The sequence below is a fragment of the Scylla paramamosain genome, chromosome 27, assembly GCF_035594125.1.
Source record: "Scylla paramamosain isolate STU-SP2022 chromosome 27, ASM3559412v1, whole genome shotgun sequence".
Classification (NCBI taxonomy): domain Eukaryota; kingdom Metazoa; phylum Arthropoda; class Malacostraca; order Decapoda; family Portunidae; genus Scylla; species Scylla paramamosain.
Window position 1 is genome coordinate 1,544,650 of NC_087177.1, and position 26,482 is coordinate 1,571,131.

Below are 26,482 nucleotides of genomic sequence, written 5' to 3' on the forward strand. Positions count from 1 at the left end.
ATAACTTAAACAAATACAAAAACAGATATTTTATGTTCATGTTATTTGGTTTGAGCATCAAATCAGTCAAGATTCCTGTCACCTTCATCCAGAACAGAGAATGGTCATGGACTTCTCCTCACATCCTGGAGAAAGGCACTGGACAGAAGGGATAAAGATAGGCCTATTTGTTGTGAATGAGAGGAATGAGTCTGTTGTGATGTTTATGAATGTCATGTGTGCGTTGTATCACTGTATGGCTAAAGCAACTTTGCTTTGATAACATGAAGATGGGAGTTAAGAGCAGTTTTTCTCTGCTATCTGATGATCAGGAACTAAAATGCTTGTTTGCAATTTTCTCTGTGGATCAGTATTTAGCTTCACAAGTATTTGTAAAGTATTATTTGCAGCATCTACCCTTTCAGGTTAGCTATTTCATTATTGTAATCAGATATACATTAATACCAACATTCCTATTATTATTATTATTATTATTATTATTATTATTATTATTATTATTATTATTATTATTATTATTATTATATATACATACTGGTAGCTGCATAGCTTCTGAGGATTTTTTTTTTCCTTTACATCAATTGCCTGTCTAAAAGCATCCTACCTTCACTCTGGTCTGCAGTTCTATGAATCCATCAAGTCTTAAGAGGATTTTTTTTAGTCTTTGATCAGTGTGACAGTCCCAGAGCAGACCAAATGTAACCTTAGTGATCTTATTTTATTTTAAAAATAAATATAACCTAAGCCAATTCTCCCTTATACATACAAAATTTACTGCAAGAACATCAAGGACTGTCAAATCTGTTAAAATGCCCTGAGAAAGAAACTGTGTGTGTGTGTGTGTGTGTGTGTGTGTGTGTGTGTGTGTGTGTGTGTGTATGTGTAATTCACTAATAGTCCTGAGGATCACAGACTGGATTCATGATCATCAGTTATACCTTTCTAGTTAGTTTAAAGCATATTTAATTATAAGTATGGGTATGGCTGAGATCTTTTACACATCACACACTGTAATCACTTGCTCAAGGAGGACAGTAACAGCTTGCTCATCAATGAAGACTGTCAGCAACCTAAAATGTAATCCTCCTACTGTCAATCTAACAAGCAAAGATATTAGTAGTGTGTGTGTGTGTGTGTGTGTGTGTGTGTGTGTGTGTGTGTGTGTGTGTGTGTGTGTGTGTGTGTGTGTGTGTGTGTGTGTGTACTTGTTGCACAATTATTATTAACATGTATAGAAAATAACATATATGCTAATGCCATGACTGTGATATATTTATTTTTCTATGTTAATTATTTCATAGTTAAGGTTGATATGAATCCATGTTGTGCAACAGCTAGTCACATGAAATAGCTAGTCAGCTGATTGTCATATGTGCAAAAAGTACTAGCAGAGAAAACTTTGGACATTAGCATTTCTTAACCACAAAATTTTAATTCTAGTCTTGAAATTAAAACATCACCATTTAGTGAACAATGATAATGAGAATAATATGAATTCAATAAAAGTAATCAGCATTAATTGAAAACACCCACTGATAAAGCAGACAATACATTACAGTATCATAGCACTACATACCTTTGATGAAAAAATTAGCTAGCAGTTACACAATGTTCTTGATGAAATCACTACACATCCTAATAAATTGCAATGTGGCAATTACTTTTGGATTAAAATTCATGAAAATATATGATTGCATTCATGCAATTTAAAGTAATTTGTACATTACAAGCAGAAAGGCATAAATTATTTGTTTGCAATAACTATAAAATGTGGTGTCTTATTGTCTTGAATTTATGTACTATCATTTGACTAACATTTCCAATAATAATTATTTGCAAACTTCACTTCAGGATTTTCAGCCTAAACTGCAAGCTTGGTATTACAAAATTCTACATATATGATGTACAATGTACACCAAATCACATTTACATAAAGCACTCATGTCAGAATTAAAGACATTTTCACATTGCACTGAACTTTTCCTAACAAGAAACAATCTTTAAAAAGTTATTCAGCTTTATAAATTTGGGATGCCTACCTACACAAATAATCATCAGCATGATCAAAGTTATTCTTTTTATAAGAGGAAAGTACATTTGTATTTCTGTATTTCTGACTTTTAACTCCCATGATTGACAGCCAACTGCAACAAATCTTGTAAAGAAATGAAAACATTTTCCTGCACATACTACTAACACTGAAAACAACAGACTGCACAGCCAGTGCATCATAGAGCAATCCCACTCTGCTCTCACTAAATATAGCCCAGCAGTGTAATAAGTGCCTACTCCTGAGTGACACTTTTTGCTTAAAAGTATCCATTTAATTTTAATTTTTATGTAAGATTAATCTTTGTCTCTCATTCTTAAACTGACACACCATTTTCTAGTCAGTAAGTTACAAGCATGTAAGCATATGGGTGCAGTCACTAAATAAGAATATTTGGGACTGAAAGTGTTCCAAATTTCTCACTTTTCTCAATTAAATATTTTCATCTCCTTTTAAGATGGGATAACAATCCAAAGAATTAAGTGTATATTAAATACATCATATGTATTACAAGTAAAAGTACATAACTGGACACTGACAACATTATTCTTATTGTATCATACAGTAATATAATCTGTAGTATTTCTGTAGTCCTGTGTTGCAGGTGCTGGCATGCCAGTTCAGAAATTATCCATACTAGAACTCCAAGTAAATTATTCTTAACCTGTGCATTTAACTTGTTGATTGTGATGTCTGTCTCTTATGAAAAGATTGAAATGGTATGGGGTTAGTCTTTAGTAATATCAGTAGTTTTTTTCTGACCCACTATTGAGAAAAAAGCAAGATATGCAGACAGACAGACAGATTTAACTCTTAATAATATACATAATGTTGTATACTGGCACTGCAAACTAGCCTTTCTGTTGCTCTTGGGAGACATCACTGTCACTGGCAGAATGTAAAGTGATGCATGGCATGTTATTACATTATAGCATATAGTGAGGTATGGACAGAGAGAAATGAAATGGAATATACAATTGTGATCCACTTCATATCAATTATAAGTCATATGAATAACCTTCAAATAACCCACAACCAGCTGTAGAAATAGACAGCATGCACTTAAATTTTATAGTTTTCTAGGTTTGGCTTCTTAAACAACTCCACAAGTACAGTAAACAGCTAGTTGTACAGTTATGTATCCATATATATGTAATAAAATGGTTTCTACAAGGAAAAAGTTAAGTACTCTTTGTGATGAATATTTTTACATGGACTATTTGGTGTCATCACCAACAGTGGCTTGTTTGTACATGCCACAGTGCCACCTATATTCATAGCATTGTAGTTTTTGGCAACCATCTTCAGTCACTACTCATGACTGCTGGTGCAGCTGTCATACTGCTATTTGCTGCTTGTATGTCATGGAGAGAGAGAGAGAGAGAGAGAGAGAGAGAGAGAGAGAGAGAGAGAGAGAGAGAGAGAGAGAGAGAGAGAGAGAGAGAGAGAGAGAGAGAGAGAGAGAGAGAGAGAGAGAGAGAGAGAGATATCAACAGTTATATGCAATGTATCTTAAGCCTTCTACTTGCATCCATCACTGTTTGAAGACAACTTTTAATGTAACAGAAAATACTGAAACAGATATCACTGAAATCAGATATCACTCCTGTACCCAGCCACATTTTTTGTTCATGTGTGCATCCTTATGGGACACAGCTAACTCCTGTATCAATATTTGGTGCAGTGTATCTAATAAAATGCTTGGATTTGCTGTCAGTGCATGACAACTTAATTATTGCACAGGATTCCAATTGCTTTAGTCTTTGTGGCTGAACAATAATGAACATTGTTGGGAAGTTGCAGCAAGAAAATCATAACTGTATATTGAAATATATGACTTGGATCTGGTGCCTGAACAATACTTATATGTAACACGTGGCTCCTTACATAAATTTTTGGCCACACATAGCTAAGAGCACCATACAGTAATATAAATTTAAATAGAAAATAAATAAATAAAGAATAAATAAAAAATAATAATGAAAAAAATATATATAATAATAATAATAATAATAATAATAATAATAATAATAATAATAATAATAATAATAATAATAATAATAATAATACTAATGAGTAGTATTAATGCTGATGACAAAAAAAATCTGTGATCAGATACAAATCGGTGTGAATGATTTCATTTGTTTCAACAGAAAGAAAAAGCAAGATGTGAATATTTATACATATGCATGTTACTGAAATTTCTTATATCAGCAATACTGGTTAACAGAGTATTCACACTTTTCATTTCATGGTGAATTACAGAACCACATGAATGCCTTTCTTTTCTTTTAGCCAGACTGAGCTGCCTTTCACATGACATGCTGGCCATTTACTGGGCCACCACATCTATGCCCCTGTCTGTATTTGTGTCATATCCCCAGACCTTGAGGTAGTACCCGGTGGAGCCCTCGTGATGGATCGGTTTGTCAGGAATCTATTTTGTCGTATCACACACAACAGCATGGCTTGTTTAACACACAATGTTTTAGGTCAACTAAAAGCTGATACACATTAACATGGTAATGAAAAATTGACATTCCTTAATATATTGAGGACGTTCATAAATGAGCTTCCTGATGAGCTGCATGAAGAGCATTATTTTCACTTTCACATTTCTGTAACTGCAGTGTGATGTCTCCCTCCTCTTTATTTGGGATACCTTGACCTACTCAAGTAAAACCTCCATAACAAGCTCCTGCTCCATATTTCCACTACTTAAATTACAAGAATTGCCTGCATTCTGCTATGGAAAGGGAGGACAAACTGAAAACTATAAGATGATTGTAGCCAAATGAACTACAAACATAACACCATAAAACAACAACTGTTATCTTGTAAATTGCTTACATAGTGTTTTTTTTTTTATTTAAATTACTTAAAAACCTTTGGTAGTAAACTGAGATTCTTCTAGTTTTCATGTAAAAAGATGCACTCAAAGAACAAACTCATATAATATACACACACACGTTGATCAGCAACAAATAACTTATGTGGTACAACTTCAATTGATAAATGTCAGTGTTCCCCAATCCAATTAGCATGCATCTCATCAAGAACCATACCCACCTGATATCCCAATAAGCCATTCCACCACTTGCCCTACAGCTTCTCCACAAATTTCTAATCCACAATAACTACATTTGTAACATGACAAACCTCGTCTACTAAATTCTTAGGACAAAATGAACTGTTAGGGAAGATGTGCAGCATAATGAGAACTGCAGCAGTTTTTGTGCACTGAGCATAAGTGGTCTTGGCAAATTAACCATCATTCACCTAATATCCTAAAATATTCATGTTAATAATGATAAAAGAATGCAAAAATACTGAAGAACCGAATTAAATTTTATGAAAATAATCAGAGCCTTATAAAAGTACAAGAAATATTTATATAAAAGAGATTCCTTATAATTAATACTGCATATATGGCAGTCTCCATTATTATAATGGAAATAGATATTTATATGAAAAACAAATGCACCTTCAGAAAAGCTGAATATAAAAAATACATACAATATTGAACAGATATGAGAAAGATCCATTTGTTAAAACATATAACACTGGCTATTACATTTAGTGTTAAAAATATAACTACATATTCTAGAGATTAAACTTGAGCTTGAGCTGAGCCAGAGTCCATTCAGTGACGTTCATCTCAGCCAGGTCTTGGGGCCGCTCCGAGAGGGCCAGCTGCAGCTTCTCCAACAAGCGGCCCCATGCCCACCGCTCCTCTCCACACACCAGGGTAACACTCAAACTAAATCTGGAGAAATACCACAATATCATAGTGCTTAGATGATGATAAAATAAACTTACTATGTTTAATCAAAAGTAGCTAATTATTTTCAACATTTGCAGGGTTGTACACTGCGCAATAGACCCTTTGGCTAGAATGTCAATGTCAAACTTTACTGTACTGTTCTGAATCATTTGAGAGAGAGCATCAGGTGCACATGAAGTTAACTTTAGTAAAATGGGTAGTGGGTACTCCAACATAATGTGTTCTCTCAAGGATTTCTCCCCACACCAACATGATCACTGCTCTGCTCCCTACCCATCCTACTTGATGGACTTTGCTCCCTGAAACTTCTTCCTTTTCCCCTGGATGAAATTCAGGCTTATAAGAAATGACTTATAGCACCACTCAGATGATTCAATGTGAATTGCAGGTGATGCCTGAAATACTTAATGGGGCTTGTAGGTACCATTTCAAATTTACAGTTATATAAGAAATACTGGGAGTAGGGCATTGCTGCACAAGGTGACTACTTCAAATCTAAATCAGATACACTTCCTAAATATTTTTGATCACATCTCATTTCTTTTCATAGCTATCCCCCCTTGTCAGTATTTCTGTAAAAAAAAAAGAGGCAAATTTCTACTCACCTCTTAGCTAAAGTAAGTGCATGGAGCATATTAACAACCATGACTACATCACTAACAGTTGGTGTGAAGGCCAGAAGTGTGGTGATGGCATCACCTAAGAGACCACCAGCCACCAAGCCTCCTGCCAATTTTTCTGTTGCTTGAGGTGACAAATTACGAAGTAGCTCAAGTCGCTCAGCTAGATCAAGTCGTTCCCATAACTGTACAAGCCCTTCTGAAGTGGTTGGAGGGTTGTTGACATCCTGAAATTTGAAAACAGTACTTATGTGTGGCTTAATCTTCATCATCATTCCAAGTAACATTCCATATTTTACCTGGACAAGCCTTCACCATAATGATCATTATTCATTGTTACACAATCTTAAGTCATTTTTCTATTAAGTCTCTTCTCACTTCATAATATACTTCCTCTGCTCTGCAAAGTGTCATTCTACCTTATATATATATATATATATATATATATATATATATATATATATATATATATATATATATATATATATATATATATATATACCTTGTCTTAAATACTATGTATAAGTATGGTGTGGACAAGAATATCAAGCATGAATTGTTGGGGTATTCAAATAAATAGTAAGGCAAATTGTATGATTAAGAAATTGAAAGTAGATGCTTTTCAGGTCAGAATGTACAATGGTTTGTCTTCTCAGTTCCTACTTACATAATAGACATCAGTTGGGTAAACTGAGTTTTCCATGTCTTGTGGTGGAGGCTTATTTGTCTTTTTAGTTCCTGTTGATGCAAAGGAATTCCATATGGAAGGTTTGGCCTTATTTTTGTCATTTCTGTCCAGAGGTTTCAGATGGGCACCTGTAATATTAAAGAAAAATATATATACTAGCTGCTTTAGGGGCATAAAATCTGATCATCACCAGTAACAAGGTATTAACACAAAATAGCTATTAACATATGACCTTCATCGTAACAAATGCCACTTTACCAAGAACAAGCTGCCGAAACTCTTCATAGGTTGGAGCAGAATGAATAGCCCGCAGTTTGGCTGCATTTTCTACTGTATATCGACGATCAGCCTCCAATCCCGCACGAAGTCGGGCTTCAAGCTGGCTAGAATCTACACTTCCTTCCCAGCCTCCACATGCCATAACGCTATGAAAGTAATAAAGTTCCAATTATTAACATCAGCATTTTGTGATAAGCATGTTGTGATATTAAAATATGAATACAGCAACATTTTTGAAACAGCTGGAAGTATCATTTTGACTGTCTCTGTTGTAATATTTCATAAAAGAATGAAACTTCACAACCATAATGAACTGAGGTTGGTAGCATAAGCCATCCATATCAATCACTGTAGTGGGTTAACAATCCAGAGATATTTAACATACAGTTACAGAGAAATGGACAAACTTTAAGAGGATAATCTAAAAACAAAACATTTACAATATTAAAGTAATTGTTATAAAAGATATCATGAAAGTTTTTTCCAAGAATCACTTATATTCTTATTGAAAAAAAATAAATACATCTAGTGAACTACCACATTTGTATAGTCCATTATATTAGTTGAAGTTTTTATTATCATTATTATTATTTTAAATAGGTGTGAATGTTAAACCTTTACAAAGGGGGAGGTCAAAGCTACAATTGTGTCAGCTGTTTGAAAGCTTGGAGGAGCTGCTGCCTTGGGAATGAGCGAATCCAGCCTTTATGTCAAACTCAAACATTTCATAAAAGATAAACATGAAATACATTTCACCCTTTTTCTTACAAGGTCAAGGTTGGCTAGTTTTATTTTAGTTGCACATCACTCAAAAGACTAAGGTTAGTTTTTTTGTTTAGTACTAATCGTTAAGGCCATAGCGGCAGGTAGCAGCAAAGTTCTTTGACGTAGATGAAAATCAAAATCGGAACAATTCTCGTTACGAAAAGAACCCAAGCTGTGTCTAGAAATTCGTTGGGCACTAGAATACACTTATTACTCAGAGCAAATCAAATGTTGGTGATCGTGAGATCGCGACCCAGATACTGTACGTGAGTGGCAGAATTCATAGGGCGGCGAGCACAACAGGACGCGCCCCTCGCTCTTGATGTTCGTCCTGGCAAGTTGGCAATGTTTACAACAGCCGAGACAGTCTTGCCCTGTGCTTTGTCCTTACGTAGCAGAAAGCCAAACTGATACAAATACATATTATGTTATATAAATATGACTATGATTCATTAAGTTTATTCATACAATTATTTAAATAATACTTCAAATTTATAAGCAAGAAACAAAAGTTGTTCCATGTGAAAAGACTGTACCACGCCCACGAGTTGGCTCAGCGGGCACCGCCTGTGATCAATCGGAACTTGACACATTAGCTTGTCGGATTTTGTGTTTGGTATACTATCATATACATCTGTAGGATTTTACATCACCACAGTCGACTACATTTATATAGAATCAAGGAAGCATCTCTTGTGAGATAACTGACGAGAGATGAAACATTTCATGCATGGATAAGCAATAAAAAAAAAAAACATAGGTATGTGGATCTGCAAATGAAAAACGTAATGTTGGAGTAAAGAAAGAAGAAAAGTAGTAAGATTTGACAGCAAAGTGGTCCTCTTCACCAGCGTCGGAACAAAAGTATTTTAATAGCGCTGACAGGGCCTTTAATGTTTTTTCTAAAGACAAAATTAAAATTGTACCATACTATTTTAGTAAAGCTAATTACTTTTATAAGTTTAAGTGATTTTCTTAAAATGTATGCGCATGGCGAGGCTCATATGAAATCATGAAGTCTACCCAGTCTGCCGCTAGAGGCGCTGGTCCCTCTTCCCGTCTCTCTCCCATCAGAGAAGGTAAACTGCACATAATTTTGTCGTATTTAAGATTGTTTCAATTGCCTGATGACGAAAAAAGATCGGCTACGTTAAATTTCGCATTGTATTATACTACTGGGAGGTTCGGGAGCACGGAAGAATCAGGAATCGAGATGAAATTTGGGATAGAATAGGAGCACGTTGTTGTGTTTACCTGTGTGGTGCCGCGCGGTGTCTGTCCCATGACTGCTTTGGCTTATGTTGTGGGGACTGGAGTCTAATTGATGTTCCTTGCACACAGGTGATACTGTTAGCAGATCAATCACACCACTTAATATAAATCTGATGCACTTTTTGAGGAAGGCATCTGCTCAACGTGCTATAGAAAATGGATATTTCGGTGAACAGCATCCTTGGCCTGAGGTCCCTGGTGCTATGTAGAGAAATGGTTGATAATTGTTTGTGCAGATATTGTAGGATATTGTAACATTCGGTTTAAGACTGACACAATATGATGTAGCTCTTTACCCAACGTTAGATTCTCTCTCTCTCTCTCTCTCTCTGATATAAAATATCAGTTATTTTTAAGAAAGATGTCTCAAGACATTTCACCTTATAACCTTGCATTTTGTCTTTGGACTGTGCTCTACAGGGACTGGTACATACGGTGGGTTGGTTATATATATATATATGAACTTTGACTATTTAGTCTCTCTTCACCACAACATTGCAACTCTTGGTTTAGTCTGTCATGTGAGTGTGTTTGTATGTATTAGTGCAAATGCAAGGAAAGATTTTCATCCCTACACCTTGTGTCATCACAGATGCCGCGTGTCAAAGGTGAAAAGAAGAGCCAGTCGGCCATTGACAAGGTGGTGACCCGTGAGTACACCATCAACATGCACAAGAGATTGTACGGTGTATCTTTCAAGAAGAGAGCACCTCGTGCTATCAAGGAAATCCGCAAGTTTGCCAAGAAGCAAATGAACACCGAAGATGTGCGTCTGGATGTCAGGCTAAACAAGCACATCTGGTGCAGGGGAATCAGGTGAGGAGGAGCAATAATCATTCCTTTATTTAATGTCTTTCTTCCTCAGTTTTTCATATATATATATATATATATATATATATATATATATATATATATATATATATATATATATATATATATGTATGTATGTATGTATGTTTATATATTTTCTGAATTACCTTATAAGTAAATAACAGTTTACAGTATTATACTTCTTTCCATACTTACATTATGATAATTGGATATTTTAAGATGGGTGATGCTTTCTCTTGTGTTTTGAAGACATTAATAAAGTAAAGTAAGAAAGTACAGGATGCATATTTTTTCTTACATGATTACTAAATTATTATTATTTTATTTTTCATTTTATTTATTTTTTTTTCCCCAGGCCTTATTACCGATCTATTCTCTTCCATTCTTTTGTGTACCTTTAGATACACCTAAAACATAAATGAAAGGTGGGGTAGAAGTGCCCATCTATAAAGGGGGGTCCACGGGGGTGAAGCCCCCCCTGGTAATGTTTTATATAAAAGTCTTTGGTGACTGACTAAACCTAACTGGTGGTGGGGGAGGGGTGGAGCTTTTGCCCCACTGACACCCATTAAGGACACTAATCTAACCCAGCATTACCTAACCAAAATGGGGGAGCATTGCTCCCCATCCCTCCTCCCAAGGACAGGGGCACTTCTCATACATTTACATTTTAGGTGTATCTAAAGGTATACGCAAAAGAATGAAAGGGAATAGACCAGTAATTAAGCCGGGAAAGGACTTTAGACAATTACCAATAATCATGTTCTTTTGGAACAAGAATCTGTCGTCATGAGTCACCTCTGAAGTGATGTTCATGAAAGGGTTACACTTACTGTGTGTGCATAAATATGTCTTGCATGGTGTATACATGGAGAGTTTTTTTAGTTAGATTGTAGTAATGCCCTTCTACCAAATGAAAGAAGCTTTAGCTTTATATTGTATTATTGTTAACACTACCAATTTGCTCTTCAGGAATGTTCCCTTCCGCATCCGAGTTCGTCTTTCCCGTCGCCGCAATGAGGATGAAGACTCCACTCACCCTTTCTACACCCTAGTAACCTTTGTCCCTGTTGCTTCCTTTAAGGGACTAGGAACTGAGAATGTAGATGAAGGCTCTGATGATTAAAGTGGGAGAAATCTAATAATGTTTTATTGCTGTCATGCTTTCAACTTGTCCATCTGTGTTGTGTGCTGAGGCACACCCATGAACAACAGATCTTGTAGGATTTTCTGGGAGCTTTTTCACAATGCTGTAATTAATGGTAACAGTAAAGTGCCAAGCTTCCAAAAAGCCATAAACTCACAGGTGATAGACAAAAAGCTATATTTATTTCTTATACCTGAGACTGTATCCAAAGAAGGTTTTGCTGCAAGTATAACTGCTAAGCTTTCTGGTAGAATACTGTCACAAGTATGCCCACAAAATATTCACGTTACACTGACTAATGGTAGACATAGTTAATGGAAGAGCTTCAGTGACAGTAAATCAATGCCATTGAAATTAAGTGAATATTTTAGTAATAGGAAGTCATCTTTGGTTCTGAGTTTTTGACATTAAAATTTAGAGTTGGAATTTAATGTCTGGTGTCGGCTTTTCGATCTAGTTGAAGGGAAACGGTCTCCTGCTGAACAACAGTCATTAACTTATGGAATCAATGCAGGAATTGATAACTGGTAAACAGTTTACCCCCCTCTGTAGTTTCCATCTGCAGTGGTCAGTCATTGACACTATACTTGGTCCATTCCTTGTACATTTTAGCTCAAGAGCATCATGGGTGATTCCCAAGGGAACAGGTTTACCTGTCCCCGGTGTCCCAAACACTGTCTTTTTTGCAGGGCAAAGAGTTCATGTGCGAGTCGCTCATAGTTATAAAGGTACTGTATTCATGAAAGAAAAAGAAAAAAGTTGCTTTTCTGGTATTCTTTTAACACCCAATTAAATATTTTATCTGGTCCACCAGCCTTCCTTGTGTGTGTATGTGAGAAGGGAGTACACGTTTTGCCTTGGCTGGGCTTATATTTGCAACAACTGTTCAATTGCTGGATGAGTTGAGAAACAGAGGCAGCAGTTTTCACAACAGCTGTCAATTAAACTCCATAACGTTGTTGATAATGCGTAAAATGCATAAATATAGAACATGGTGGTGGGACTGCATCTATACACTGAGTAAACTCCTTTTTACTTGCTCCATTTTTATTGTAACATATTCCTCAGTAAACGAAGCGATAGTAATTTGACAATAAAACTCCATACAGTCAATATAACTTACCAGTGTCCTTCCTACATAAAAAAAAAAAAAGTAGGCACTATTATCCCTTTATAAAATATCCTCTTTACTCAAACAAATGTTAAGAATATTAAGAGAGAATGGTGGGAAGAGATCAGGTGAATTTGAATATAGTTTATTGAAATTTTATAGAGAATTAAGTAAATGAAACGAAATTGTCCACAGGGATCTCAGGAGGAGGCTGCTGGGCTGCTACAAATTGCAGACTCATTTTATAGAAATGCGTTGTAAAGTTTGAATCTTGAAGTGAAAATGTAACTTGAAAAGGGAAGGTGATAACATGAAATATTTATTAAAACACTATAAATATAAAAAAAATAATAATTTAGATGAGTGGAGTCAATACAAGCATTAAGCATCTTTCATCACGCAGGCACAAATTTTTGAGTTTCGCGCCACATCATAACTTGTCAGCATGCAATGTTTAATACAACGCGGTATTATGTAAATAATATATCAATTAATATATAAAAAAAATATATATGGTTTAATAATATATGACCATAGTGTTAAACTATTATAAATCCAATGTTACAGTGCTAGATGTGCACGAACCATCGTCCCTGTTCGGCCTTCCTGCGGCCACCACCACAACACACGCCAGCATGGTAAGGGAATTTGGCCAAATTTTTCCAGTTTGCTCGAGTTGAGAAGGTCTCAAAGTAGTAAAACCTAGTAGTGCTTTGTCCCTAGCTTCCCTGTGACACGTAAGGTTGTGGTGCTGGGGGGAATTAACCCCTAAATGATGGTAATACAGCTCCTGCCAACACGTGGAGTCTGGGGGCACCGCGGCTCCTCTTCACCTGGTACCCTATGTTGATACCGCCGTGTTGTGGTACAAACTCATAAATACCAGCTGTGGTATGCATGTGCTTCTTACTTGTTGAGTATGTATTGGTGGAATCTGCAAGCACATTTTAGTCAGAGCGGCAAACATGGTACTTTGAGACTCCCTTTAAATTTAGGTTTCCATGTTTTCAGACTGGTGTGGTGGTAGTGGTGTGAGGCCTTTCTGGATTCTGGTTGTGTGTGTGTGTGTGTTTAGCATTAATTTTGATATTGTATGCTTCAGTTTGACAATTTAACCTAACTAAACTAACAACCAAACTAGCCTAATCAAAATGACAAGGCTAAGAAATAATTATGAAGTTATCTTGTAAATCTTGCGATGCACAGGAAATAATCTAGGTGACACCCACCGCAGACAGGCATCTTCCTCAGACTAATTCAAATATTTCAAATCGAGCTGCTTCTCCCACGTCAGGACAAAATAAAATGCTGATTGGTTGAATTAATTTTATATTTTTTTCAATTGGCCAGCAACTGCATTCTCAAACATTAGACTAATTTTGTGCTTGTGCAACAGATGTGACTTATGCATGCATGGACGAATTCATCTTCACGGGATGATCAGGGCCTGCCTATCCATCTCGCATGTGGGTGTGTCACTTCCAGGCTTTGTCATAGCAGCGACCGAACTTGCTTCCCCAAAAACGGATAAATCTTTAAATATTACTGTCAGCATTATATAAAAAAAAAAAAAAAATTGCTGTTGGTATAGATGGGTTCAAATTACTCAGAATAAGAAGCTCTATTTGATGAGAAGGGTAATAAATAAGAAAGACCTTGTTGAAACTAGTGTAAGAGTAAAAGAATACTGACATAGCATACCATGAACCAGTGGGAGTCTTAACCTAATTTAACTAACCTGTGTGGGGTTCATGCCGTGTTAGCATGAAAAATAACCCAGGATGTTATCAGTCACTTTCAGTACATGCTGACCCAGAGTGAAGTTATGTGGCCAGACAGATAACCTTCATGAAGTGCAAAGTGAAACGGACAAGCAGGAAATGTTTACGTCAGTAGTGGAACCAATAAGACCTGTGCAGTAGGAAAAATTCTATCTTTATTTTTTATTCTCTCTCTCTCTCTCTCTCTCTCTCTCTCTCTCTCTCTCTCTCTCTCTCTCTCTCTCTCTCTCTCTCTCTCTCTCTCTCTCTCTCTCTCTCTCTCTCTCTCTCTCTCTCTCTCTCCCTTTTATTTGGACCTGTTTTGGGAGGGAGAAAAGGAATTTAGATTATAGCAAACAACAAAAACATCAAAGGAATGAAGAAGCTGTCAGTCTCAGGTGATACACAGTGTGGTACATGGGAAGAGCAGTGGGCCTGGGCAAAATTTTATGGTAAAGGGCATTTCTAATTCAAATCAGTATGTGCTTTTGTGATCTAATTATATAGTTTATGCACATGTCATGGATGTTAAACCCTAGAATGGCAGTGGCATATTTGGAACCTTTGTGAAAGTATCAGTACAGTCATTAACTCCATTGTCACCTTACAGCCTCCTAAGAAGGACACCAAGGCCAAGCAGCCAGCCAAGCAGACCGCCAAGAAGAAGGAGGGAGGAGGAGGAGGAAAGGCCAAGAAGAAGAAGTGGTCAAAGGGAAAGGTCAGTTCATGATTTGATTAATTGAAAAAAAGACTAGTTGAGAGATAATTTTTGGGAAGATAAGATGTAATGCTATTGCAAATGATGGGGAGCATAGAGGGGATAAGATACTTGTGTAATGTCTGTGTATTTGAAGTGGAATGAATGTTCTCCTTTAGAATATAGTGATTGAACATGCAATTTACTTTGCTCAGCACAATACTGGCATGTAGAATAATGTTTGTTTTTTCAACCAACTGTTTGGTGTGAGAGATGTCTCAGTAGTGTCTGTGATGCAGGTCCGTGACAAGTTGAACAACCTTGTGCTGTTCGACAAGCCCACGTACGACAAGCTGCTGAAGGAGGTGCCATCGTACAAGCTCATCACCCCCTCTGTAGTCAGTGAGCGTCTCAAGATCACTGGTTCCCTGGCACGCCGAGCACTTGACGAGCTCCAGACTAAAGGTATGTGTGGGCTTCAGATTGTGTGGGAAAGAAATGTTGGCCTTTATGGTTGATGAAGTTTGGGGAAAGGAAGTGATACTAATTTGTGTTAGGTCTCCAGACTGACTCATCCAGTTGAGAAAGAAAAACTTGCAGGTTTACTTTTAGTAATATTTCTTGTATCAATATATACACCTGCTCTTCTATCTTGGAATGTAAGTTTGGTATAGATTGATTTCTATTGATATGTCAGGCTGGCATCCTTCATGGTTGCACACTTACAAGCAAGCAAATCCATAAGCATCCCCTCATTTTGTAATCTCTAGACCTTAGTATAATTTAAAATAAGAATAATAAATTTGATGAAAAATGTTAGTCAATTACAACAAAAATTATTGCTCTGAATTTTCACTTAACCACAGGAAGCGGGAATGAAAATGCATTAGTTTATGAGCAGATCCATTGCGTCATTCAAATTTTGGAGTGGCCTTTCAGGAGCTTCCCTCTATACCAAAGAATGAATACAAACAAGACTGGAATGTTTGTAGTTGAACCTGTTTGCTGAATTTCTGGTATAACAACCCCTTTAAGACTATTGAACACTCGTTTTATTTTATGAAACCGTTTGCAAATTATGGTATATTTCAGAATTATCAAATGCTTGCTTTATTTTATGAACATCCTAGGTCTTAAAATATGGGAGAGTTGGTTGACATACAGTCATCTGCTTGTTTGAGAGATGAATTGTGGCTCAATGACAGCCAGTGAGAGAGAGAGAGAGAGAGAGAGAGAGAGAGGAGGGATCATTGGCTATTGTCAGGGTCACTAACTGGTTGTCACACAGCTCTCTCTCTCTCTCTCTCTCTCTCTCCATATGAACTCAAGTGACAGCTCTTATCTCACAAAACTTGTAAGTTGGGAACTCTTAAGTCGAGGTACCACTGTATATTGAGTATTTTATGTAGAATTTTAGGTATTCAACATAATCATGTCATTATTTTGAGTCACAGATTTCATGCGTGCATGTGATATTCTTCAAATAGTCTCCTCTTCCTTTCCTCCCACCCTGTACAAGGCAGTTAATGGCTTTATTGGCATTTACCAAATTAATTGTTCAACAAGTCACTACCATTCTACCATGCATCAACTACCTCAGTCTACCTTGTTTCAATATCACTAATCAATTGTTCATAAGTATTATGTTATGGTGGAAAAATATAAAGTATGTTGTATGACAGCACACTAAATTTTTGTAGGCTACATTTAAGTTATTGTTCTTGACCTATTTAAGATGTTTATCTAATAGCAATATTGCAACTTTGTTTCAGGACTCATTCGGCAGGTGGTTAAGCATCATGCACAGGTGGTATATACCAGAACCACAAAATCTGAAGACTAAAAGTAATAAAAATGGCTGATTGATATACATTTTTAATTACCTGTCCGGCTAGTGAGGCAAGTTAGAATGTTGCTAATATTATAACTTGGTAATTTTAAGTTGGCCATATACACACAGGCCTGACCTGTTTAGCCCACAGAATAGGGTGGGATTAGAGGCAGCCTGTGTATGTATGGGTTAGTTTCTCATCCAATCAGGTGTGTTGGTGTGGCCAGATTAGAATTAGATGAAGCATGAAAGTTACATCGATGCTGCCTTGCGTGTGTGGGTGCAGTGAGGCGTGGCCTGTCCCAAGCTTTTCAGATCCTTGTTGTCAGGTATGTTGTCGGTATCCCTGGCACGGCAGTACTTCCTAGTTTCAGGTGAACAAAATATTCTGGTATGAGTTTACATCAGTCTATAATGTTCACCTGTGCTTGTGGGAAACAAACCATATTTTAATAGAGATGTGAAAACTTGAGGCCCTTGCAGGAAATAGAAAGCAAAGTTACACAAATGATGAAAAATCCATGTCATGTTACAAATATTCATGTATTTTCTATGTACTAAGTACTGTTCTTGTTTGTCAATGTGATAAGGTACAAACAAGTATTGTACCTCAGATTAAACAAATTTGTTGGATTGTAAAACAGTGGCCATAATATTTAAAGCACTTTAATAATTCACTTCATCACTATACAGAGCAATCACCTCCAATGAAGCACTCTTCCCTAATATTTTAATGTGGCAGAGCTGCAGTGACCTTCCTAAACCAGATAAATATTTAAAAGAACCATAATTATTTTCTACTCTGGGATAACTAATACAGTAATTACAATGAAATAACAGGTTTTCACATAATTGTAGTTCATTTGGTGGTAGTGGTGGTAGTAGCAGCTGTAGTACTGTAGTAGAGGAAGGGGATGTGTCAGCTGTAGTACTGTAGTAGAGGAAGGGGACGTGTCAGCTGTAGTACTGGTGGTGGACCAAGGAGTAGAGGAAGGGGACGTGTCAGCTGTAGTACTGGTGGTGGACCAAGGAGTAGAGGAAGGGGACGTGTCAGCTATAGTGCTGGTGGTGGACCAAGGACTGGAGGAAGGGGACGTGTCAGCTGTAGTACTGGTGGTGGACCAAGGAGTAGAGGAAGGGGATGTGTCAGCTGTAGTACTGGTGGTGGACCAAGGAGAGGAAGGAGACATGTCCCTGAGTTACTGGAGGACAATAGATATATATTTCTCTCTCTCTCTCTCTCTCTCTCTCTCTCTCTCTCTCTCTCTCTCTCTCTCTACACTCCTCTCACCTATACAGACAATTCCATTTCTTCTGTAACAAGTGACCTTACCTGTGTAGTCAACACAAATAAGGTCACTGCAGCATTACCACATTTGCCGAGCATGGGAACTGATGAATAGTGCGAAAATTCAGACAGTACACGTGATAAAAATATCCTAGTCAACCGTTCAGCCTATATCTCATCACAATATATAGTCAATAATTTACAAAGATTCTTTACAGCTCATAGTTTTACACATGACTAGTATAGAAATATAGTAAAAATAAATATATGTCACAATTAGACAGTTTTCTTGAATGCAAACAAAACAGTCCAAAGAATGTTGAAAGACCTCCACACATGTGAAATACATTTACTCTGGAATACACTTGCAAAACTGATGTGATGTGGCACTGCTGAAATTTTAGTATCAACTGCATTATTAGAACTTGTGAATTTTTATCACAATCTTTGAGCACCTTGGATACCATGTGTGTAGTGCATAGTACCCCTAAATGCAAGACACCACCTCAACCTCTGGTATTGGTGTATGAACAATGGGGCTTATAGTCTCTCTCTCTCTCTCTCTCTCTCTCTCTCTCTCTCTCTCTCTCTCTCATATGCACAAAAGTATAAAAAAATTGCAAGACGACTTTGGGTTACTACATACTAAGGGGCATAATGGTGACTTCAATGTTACTAAGCCTAAAGAGTGTATGAATCCTAGTAATTTAAGGTTTGTCAGACCAAATTACATCCATCCAGGGATTATGAACACAAAACATGTCTAACAAAGCATCTTCTCAGAGCTCTAAAGATTTGTATATAAATAAAACAGTATATATATATATATATATATATATATATATATATATATATATATATATATATATATATATATATATATATATATATATATATATATGCAGTACAGTGTTGTGTACCAAGTTAATGTCTTGTGGCAGAGAACAATTTTTGACAGTAAATGATTCACTTGATAAATAATTCTAGTACACTACTTTTGGTTGTATCCCTTGTGGCAAAACCATGAAACAATAATACCAAGAAATTGATCAAATGAGTCTTTTTGGCACACATCCCCAAGGCACTCTGCATAGCCTGACATCAAATGAAGATGTTACTGAGAGGTAACACTGCATGCATGTATCGTATGGTAATATCACTATCTTAATAATGTAGGCTCAAATTCATTACTAAAGAGGATAGATAAGGTTATCAAATTCAAGGCCTTCACTCATTTAGTGCATTCTATATAGCTGATGTACTTAATTTATAATTGGTATTGGTACATAAAGCCTGCTCCATATGTTGTACTGCATAATAGCAGCAAGTCAATTCATGAATATTTCTTGGACCCTTTTAGCAGACTAGATTATAATGATAGAATACAATGAAATGTGTTAACTATGACTAACAGTACACACTAACAACTCTTTTACAGTGTTTACCAACTGGTAAAAATTGTGATGCCTACATTGTTTTCTAATTAGCAATACATAAGGGCTTATTTCTACTTGAAAATCTTGAGAAAATGAAACTTTCTAGACTAAATGTCATTGTGGAGATTGACTAAGCAACTTCATGTTGGTTAAAACCCCAAAAAGAAATGTATATTTAATAGAAGTTATCCAGCCAAACAAAAAGTGAGTTTTATTGGAAAGCTAAGATTTCTGACACCACTGGTGGTATACTTGGATTTGTTGCTCACCATACTATAGGATGGTGCTAAAGAAATGAAAGGGAGACATTAGTCAAACAAGAAAATGCCAAATTAGATATTCCCATTTTAAAACTGTCACAGGAAACCAAATTAAAATTTATATCAAAGGAATCTTCACTGTCACTCAGGGACATGAAATTTGCCATCAGACAATGTTCCTGCACTATGTACTGTATCTAAAGGGAAACTTGTAGTAAACATTTATGTAAATTACGGTGTTCCATTACAATGGTGATAGCTAGGCATACTACCTTCAATGATAAACATGGATTAAACTAAGTAAATTCTGATACAAGAAAAATGCATCATCAACTGGGTCTTCTATCTATACTACCTATCATGAGACACCCCTCCACATGTTCAGTTCATTGCCAAACTGGCAGACCTTTAATAGCTGAAGAAGTGAGCTACATCATGTACATGCATATAAATTAATGCACAGCAGGTTATAACTCAATTTCACTACAAACCCAGGATAGGCAACCTCGTAAAATCTGATCTGGTCAGTTCAGGTGAGTGTTGTATGCAACTTTGTGGTGGTTGGGTAAGCAGTCTTTCTTTGTTTCAGTACTCTCAATTAATCTGATATATTAATTATAGTTAACAGGCAGTTGAGGTTCTCATATTCATAAACCCACCACTTAATGAGCACTAAGGCAATGGACATATTAGCAATCTTGCAAAATATGTCCATTCTCCCACACTTTACAGAAGCAAGTGCTTATTTGCATTACTCTACACCAAGACAAGTTGCACATGAGTAAGTGAAACCAAAATAAATATTTAGACCAATTAAGTGTTCAAGGTATGATTCTCTCTCTCTCTCTCTCTCTCTCTCTCTCTCTCTCTCTCTCTCTCTCTCTCTCTCTCTCTCTCTCTCTCTCTCTCTCAGAGTATACACTGAGGCTGGTATACCTGCAGTTGGACACTACCTCAACACAATACTAAATATGGCTTTCAATTACAATACCTTTTCCCAACTAGCAAAAAAAATTATAATTTAGAAATTTACACCACTTAACAGGCACCATAAATATAAGAAATATGGATATCACACATGATTTAGTATTATTTTTTTCATCTTTGTTCTAGTACTCAATCTTCATTCCTTATTTGCATGGGCAGGAACGCACACACGATATATATATATATATATATATATATATATATATATATATATATATATATATATATATATATATATATATATATATATATATATATATATATATATCAACACCCAGAGAGAGTGAGAAATAGATAAAGTATGATAAAGAAGGGGGCACACCCAGTATATAATAAATTATGTAATTTTGAAACATTTTGGCACACATTGTTTCATGGTTAGCCGTGTATGTAGTATTAAACAGATACTTTAGAGTAAAAACTTTTTGGCAAGTATACTAACTTCCTTATATCAACAATTTACAGGAACAAGGTTTCTCTGTATTCTGGCTCACATATATGTAACAGGTAATTGCTGAGGCAAGTTGGGAGATGCTACATATGTAATGGTACATGTTTATTAAAGTGTCAGTTGATGTCATATTATGATGTGTACAGATTACCATTCAGTGCTGTATGATACTTATATCTCGGTAAGTATTTTAAACATATAGCATTGGTTATAGACTGAAGGGCCAGAGCCAGTATTTCATGAGACTTAGTGAATATTATAAACATCAACAATATATTACTATCACATGAATGTGTTTTTCCATGCAGAGTAAAAAAAAAAAAAAGGAAAGGAAAAAAAACATGTTGAAATTATTCAAAGAACAGCCAGGAAAGAACAAGATGAATGTTATGCTACACTGATGACAAAGGTTTGTGTTCAAACAAGTTAGAAGTAGACAAGATTCTCCATTATGAGTTTTAGCTGTCACTCTACAGCTAAGATTATGAAGGTACTCAAGCCCAATCACCTAAATTATAACCTCTACTACTGAGTCTTTCAGCACCCAAAACTGGTTAGCACACACCGGAGGAGTTATCTGAGTGACTATCAGAAGGGGCATATTTCCCTCAACCTTCAAAATTCGGCAAAATCCACTTAGACATATCATGGATGGTGATGTCACATCTAAAGGCAGACCCTGTTACACAAGAAAGTTCACACACTGCAAAAGTAAAAATATATCTTCCAAGTTTTACTTTGAGAAGGTAATTTTTTTTTTTTTTTTACAATATATCCTAATTAATGAATGAGTGATTACAACTGTTTCCTTGTTCAGCTACTAATGTTGACTTTAGATTCTCTCCTCTGCTCTAAAGCATTTGATATTATATCTATAACTTCTCCAACAAACTGGATCCATGATCCTACTTCTATTTATAGTCTTGTATTTATTAAGAAATTGTTTTAGCAACAAGAACACCTTGCCTTGCAAAATCAAATTCCTGGTGTACAGCATTTCACTAGTTGTTATCTGATCACAGACATGGGTATTCTCTCCTTGTATGTAGTAATTCAATTCTCACATGTTTAATAGTACTTAACTGTTACATCATCCACTTCCCCAAACCGGGATAGCTTCTATCAGGTTCACCTGAAAGATCAATTAGTTTATCCCGAAGTTCTGTTTCCTCCTGAAGATCACTGGGCTGTCTAAGAAGTGAAAAATAAAATGATAGGACAAAAAACATCTCATCTCTAACAAAATCGTTTAGCTACACCATTCTGGCAACTTAGGGAACACTATTGAGTTCAAGTGTGTGTGTGTGTGTGTGTGTGTGTGTGTGTGTGTGTGTGTGTGTGTGTGTGTGTGTGTGTGTGTGTGTGTGTGTGTGTGTGTGTGTGTGACATCCAGACTAAGGACCAGGGGCGGCATGCAGAAAACTTCATAAAAGACTTAGTCACTTATAACTTCAATATCCTCATCCTAGTTAGGAGCTAGACTTGTGAGTCATGCAGAGGAACTCACAAGGTGACTCCTGACTGTGAGCTAAGTGATTTATGAGCTACTCATAAGAAAGTGCTATGCGGTGTATCTTCCGCTACTAATACCGCTAATGTTTGGTTAAAAACACTCTTACCATGATAATAAGGATATGGTGGCATGCTGTTATCACTTTTAAAGTGAAAAGTAGAAATTTTGTTAATGTAATAACTGCAGAAATGAGAATCTATCAATATATTATACCTCAAAAATAATGTGTGTGAATTAACTCTGGTGGCATATACTGCCCACATTGGATCAGAACGACAATACAGGTCACAAGAAGAAGTAGTCTACTGAGTACCAACAAGCAGTACCAGTAAACCTTGCTAGAATGGAGCCAGCCCTGCAGGTATGCAATTGCTTAATACTATTTACTTAAACATTATTCTGCTAGCAACACCATATTTTCAGGGTACACATTTAGATATGTGGTTCCACCCAATCACTTAGCCCAATGAATTCTTGGTCTTTTTTGCTCAAACCTATTTCATTAACTAATTCAAACCAATCTGGATTAAACTAAACCTAGCCACACCTAATCTAACTTGACTTTTTTGACATAATTAATTTTGTTAATTAAAGTTTGTTTAGGTTTAGTTGGGTGGGGCCTTGGCCCGTCCTGCTCCCTGCACATCACACCAGCCCCACTTTCACTCCTTTGTAACCACCATTAAATTCTCATAAAACTTTAAAGTTTATCAAGAAAAATCTAACCAAACCTAACCAAAATGTTTTGGCACTGTGGTACCAAGAGTTGTTGCTGCTTCACCACTGTCACTGTGAGTAGCTCATACACTTAGAAGTCCTCGTCCATGATTCATAATGTCTCAACATGCTATGAGTACTCATAGCTTGATGCAAACTTTCCTGCAGTACTTATACAACTTATGAGCTCCTCATGAGCTTCATCCAGCTCATAACAAACTTATGACCTTTTCTACATACTGCTCCTGGACAGCTGTGACAGTAGTGAATGAACTGGGGCTTCAGGCTTATACCACTATTGAACATTAAGAGATGTAGATGGTTAAGCGCAGTTCTATATGATGATGAGTACAGCACATCATGTAACATAGCATGCATATAATTAACACACTGACTACTGATGTTTCTTGCATCAATACTCATTAATTAATAAACATGATTCAGTTAACATCCGAAAAGCCAAATTAAATAGTATGTCAAGGAGAGACAATACTTGGTTTCGTAAACTGCAGTCATGGGATGAATTCTTTCTGGAAGATGTTGAAAAATGTTATACATGATAGAGACTAGTACCTTATGAAACTACAACACCTGTGTGTGCCTGAAGAGCAGAGGAATGGCAATGGCAGCAGCTGTCCTCACTGATGCATCTGGGTCCCGCATTAGGTACAGTAGACCATGGCTCACCGATGAAATGTTGAGCTCTTCCCTTTGTTCACAATGGTACACCAGATTCCCTGTTTTAACAGCAAAGCATTCCTATTACAATGACTTAAAACCACAATGGTATGGGTTAGCAGCATCAATTCCAATAGCAAGCAAGCAATGATACTGATATTAAACTATATTAAAATAATCTTTCTCATCCTGACTCAATTTAAAGAAATATATTATAATCTCCCTCTTGGCCAGACTCTTATCTGGTTGTGGAGACCTACATATGATTAACACTATTTGAAGCATTATTTGTTACAAGTACTTATTATAATTATATTATTACTTAATAGTTTTACTCTTTTTTTCTTTCTTCCTTATCATTTAAGCACTGGTGACAAGAGTATTGAGTTTTTATCAAGTTTTTTCTCTACCACTCTCCATGTAATAATTTTGAGGGTTCAGAAGATTTGTACCAACCTGATACTACATGAAACTTAAAACCTTATGCAGTAAAATTTATGTAGTACTTTCAAGGAAGCAAAAGACTTACCTATTAAAAGTGCAGCAGCCTTACGCAGTGAGGGCTCTGGGCTCTTGAAATATGATGAAGTTGCTTGAATGAAGAATCCAATGTGGTCCTTCAGATCTATCACCTGCAGTAACAATATAAATTAAAATATTTCCTGACAGTATATTACTGCTGATAAGACTTCAGAGCCATACAGTATTTAAGTTTATGATGGGAAGCTGTGAAAAATAAAAATACATGTTAGATGAGCTGTGAATGAAAAAACGGTCATGAAGTACTTCTGTCACAGAGCTTCTCTATATCCCAAGCAAGGCTAGTTTTATGGTTCTGAAGGCCCTAAATGGGATCATTTTAGCATTTTTCTGGATGGTTGGAAAGATGATGACGAGAGAGAGAGAGAGAGAGAGAGAGAGAGAGAGAGAGAGAGAGAGAGAGAGAGAGAGAGAGAGAGAGAGAGAGAGAGAGAGAGAGAGAGAGAGAGAGAGAGAGAGAGAAAGCTCTTCTAATGGCAAAGTGACTTGTTTCAGTCAGAGCAAACTTATGGATAATGTCATAATAATAATATTGGCTCTATTGTATGAACATTACTACAAGACTTTCAAGAAAATAAAATATTGCTGATTACGTAAGTTACATGGATGTTAGCATCAGAAATTTCCTGCACAGTTATAGGTTGTTTCCCTCATAAAAATGCTGGTGTTACTTGCCATGTACTTGGTGAGGTCAATGATGAATTGATGATAGTTGAGTTGGCCACTAGGGATAAGGTGTGTCTGGAACATTGTGTTCATATCCTTTGAGCCAACGTGTGGCCCAAGTGCCTGTAATGCACTCTTGCACATCTGTGAAATGTAAGGATGTTGAAATTTTTTTTTGAAAAAAAAAAAAAAAAAAAAAAAAAAAAAAAAAAAAAAATATATATATATATATATATATATATATATATATATATATATATATATATATATATATATATATATATATATATATATATATATATATATATATATATATATATATATATATATATATATTCTTTGGAGTTCTATCTGTCTACATCATGCAGATATTTCCTAAAAGGAGAACCAGAGCATTAAAATTTCAAAAATGAACTGCACCACTCCTCCCTTTCAATGCTTTGTTCCCCATTCACTTTGCTTTGTCCCTGTTAGTCACATTTACAACAAGCAGAGAATACAAAGACACACTACGCCCCCTGTCTTGGGGCATGGGCTGCCTGTACTCCTGTTGTATACCCCAAACTGTAGTGGACAATATGATACCCAATAAAATGTCTAGAATGGCTATGTCCATATACCACAACAGTTGGAGGATGAGGGTCAGCCAAGTGGACAAGGGCAGCAAGCAGGTGGAGGTGCAGATGCTCCCGAAACTCCTCACTGCTGCCCACAGCCGCTGCCAGGCCCCCTCAGCACGCCCAGGCCTGCCTCTCGCACTTCACCTGATGTCTGGTACATGATGAAATACTATGTAGATACCAATGGATAAAAGTAATTAATATGGCTTCAAACTCTTGAATGAACAAGAACTACAGACAGGTACTCAATTCAGAATACAGGAAGCTTAGAGGAAAGACCTCATAAGCATGGCATGCATGGATAGATAAATTGGACAAGGTCATGCAGATTATTATTACCAAGGCATAATATATATATATATATATATATATATATATATATATATATATATATATATATATATATATATATATATATATATATATATTGGTACCTTGTGATTTAAACTTAATTTGTTTTTATGACGGGCTGTTCAAATTGAGAATGTTCAAAA

General features: G+C 36.1%; 4 protein-coding genes across 7 annotated transcripts in view; 2 read left to right on the plus strand and 2 right to left on the minus strand.

Annotated features, from left to right (window-relative positions):
• Positions 1–1,116: 1,116 nt before the first annotated feature.
• Positions 1,117–8,609, minus strand: LOC135114008 (coiled-coil domain-containing protein 103-like). 2 transcript variants are annotated; one of them, XM_064029612.1, is made up of 5 exons: positions 8,450–8,609; positions 7,398–7,564; positions 7,119–7,267; positions 6,437–6,678; positions 1,117–5,813 (listed from the first exon to the last, which is right to left on the minus strand). In XM_064029612.1, exons 2-5 carry the CDS (start codon positions 7,558–7,560, stop codon positions 5,651–5,653), a joined length of 717 nt encoding a protein of 238 aa, XP_063885682.1. In that variant the 5' UTR covers positions 7,561–7,564; positions 8,450–8,609; the 3' UTR covers positions 1,117–5,650. The 2 variants fall into 2 exon arrangements, with proteins under 2 accessions (XP_063885682.1, XP_063885683.1); XM_064029613.1 differs by having other exon boundaries at positions 8,398–8,504.
• Positions 8,610–9,105: 496 nt separating this feature from the next.
• LOC135114010 (large ribosomal subunit protein eL31-like) lies at positions 9,106–11,431 on the plus strand. The gene is made up of 3 exons (XM_064029614.1): positions 9,106–9,262; positions 10,048–10,271; positions 11,259–11,431. Exons 2-3 carry the CDS (start codon positions 10,048–10,050, stop codon positions 11,410–11,412), a joined length of 378 nt encoding a protein of 125 aa, XP_063885684.1. The 5' UTR covers positions 9,106–9,262; the 3' UTR covers positions 11,413–11,431.
• A 1,649-nt stretch (positions 11,432–13,080) lies between these two features.
• Positions 13,081–16,867, plus strand: LOC135114013 (small ribosomal subunit protein eS25-like). Its single transcript, XM_064029620.1, has 4 exons — positions 13,081–13,182; positions 14,915–15,022; positions 15,301–15,466; positions 16,774–16,867. The coding sequence occupies exons 1-4, from the start codon at positions 13,180–13,182 to the stop codon at positions 16,842–16,844; spliced, it is 348 nt and encodes a 115-aa protein (XP_063885690.1). The 5' UTR covers positions 13,081–13,179; the 3' UTR covers positions 16,845–16,867.
• A 615-nt stretch (positions 16,868–17,482) lies between these two features.
• Positions 17,483–26,482, minus strand: part of LOC135114011 (maestro heat-like repeat-containing protein family member 1) — a 33,357-nt gene continuing 24,357 nt past the window's right edge. For all 3 annotated transcript variants that reach the window (XM_064029616.1, XM_064029615.1, XM_064029618.1), the window contains 4 exons: positions 25,989–26,139; positions 25,378–25,512; positions 24,692–24,794; positions 17,483–24,221 (listed from right to left, as the gene is read on the minus strand). In XM_064029616.1, coding sequence (XP_063885686.1) covers positions 26,068–26,139 — 72 coding nt within the window. In that variant the 3' untranslated portion in view covers positions 17,483–24,221; positions 24,692–24,794; positions 25,378–25,512; positions 25,989–26,067. The remainder of the gene's footprint in view (positions 24,222–24,691; positions 24,795–25,377; positions 25,513–25,988; positions 26,140–26,482) is intronic.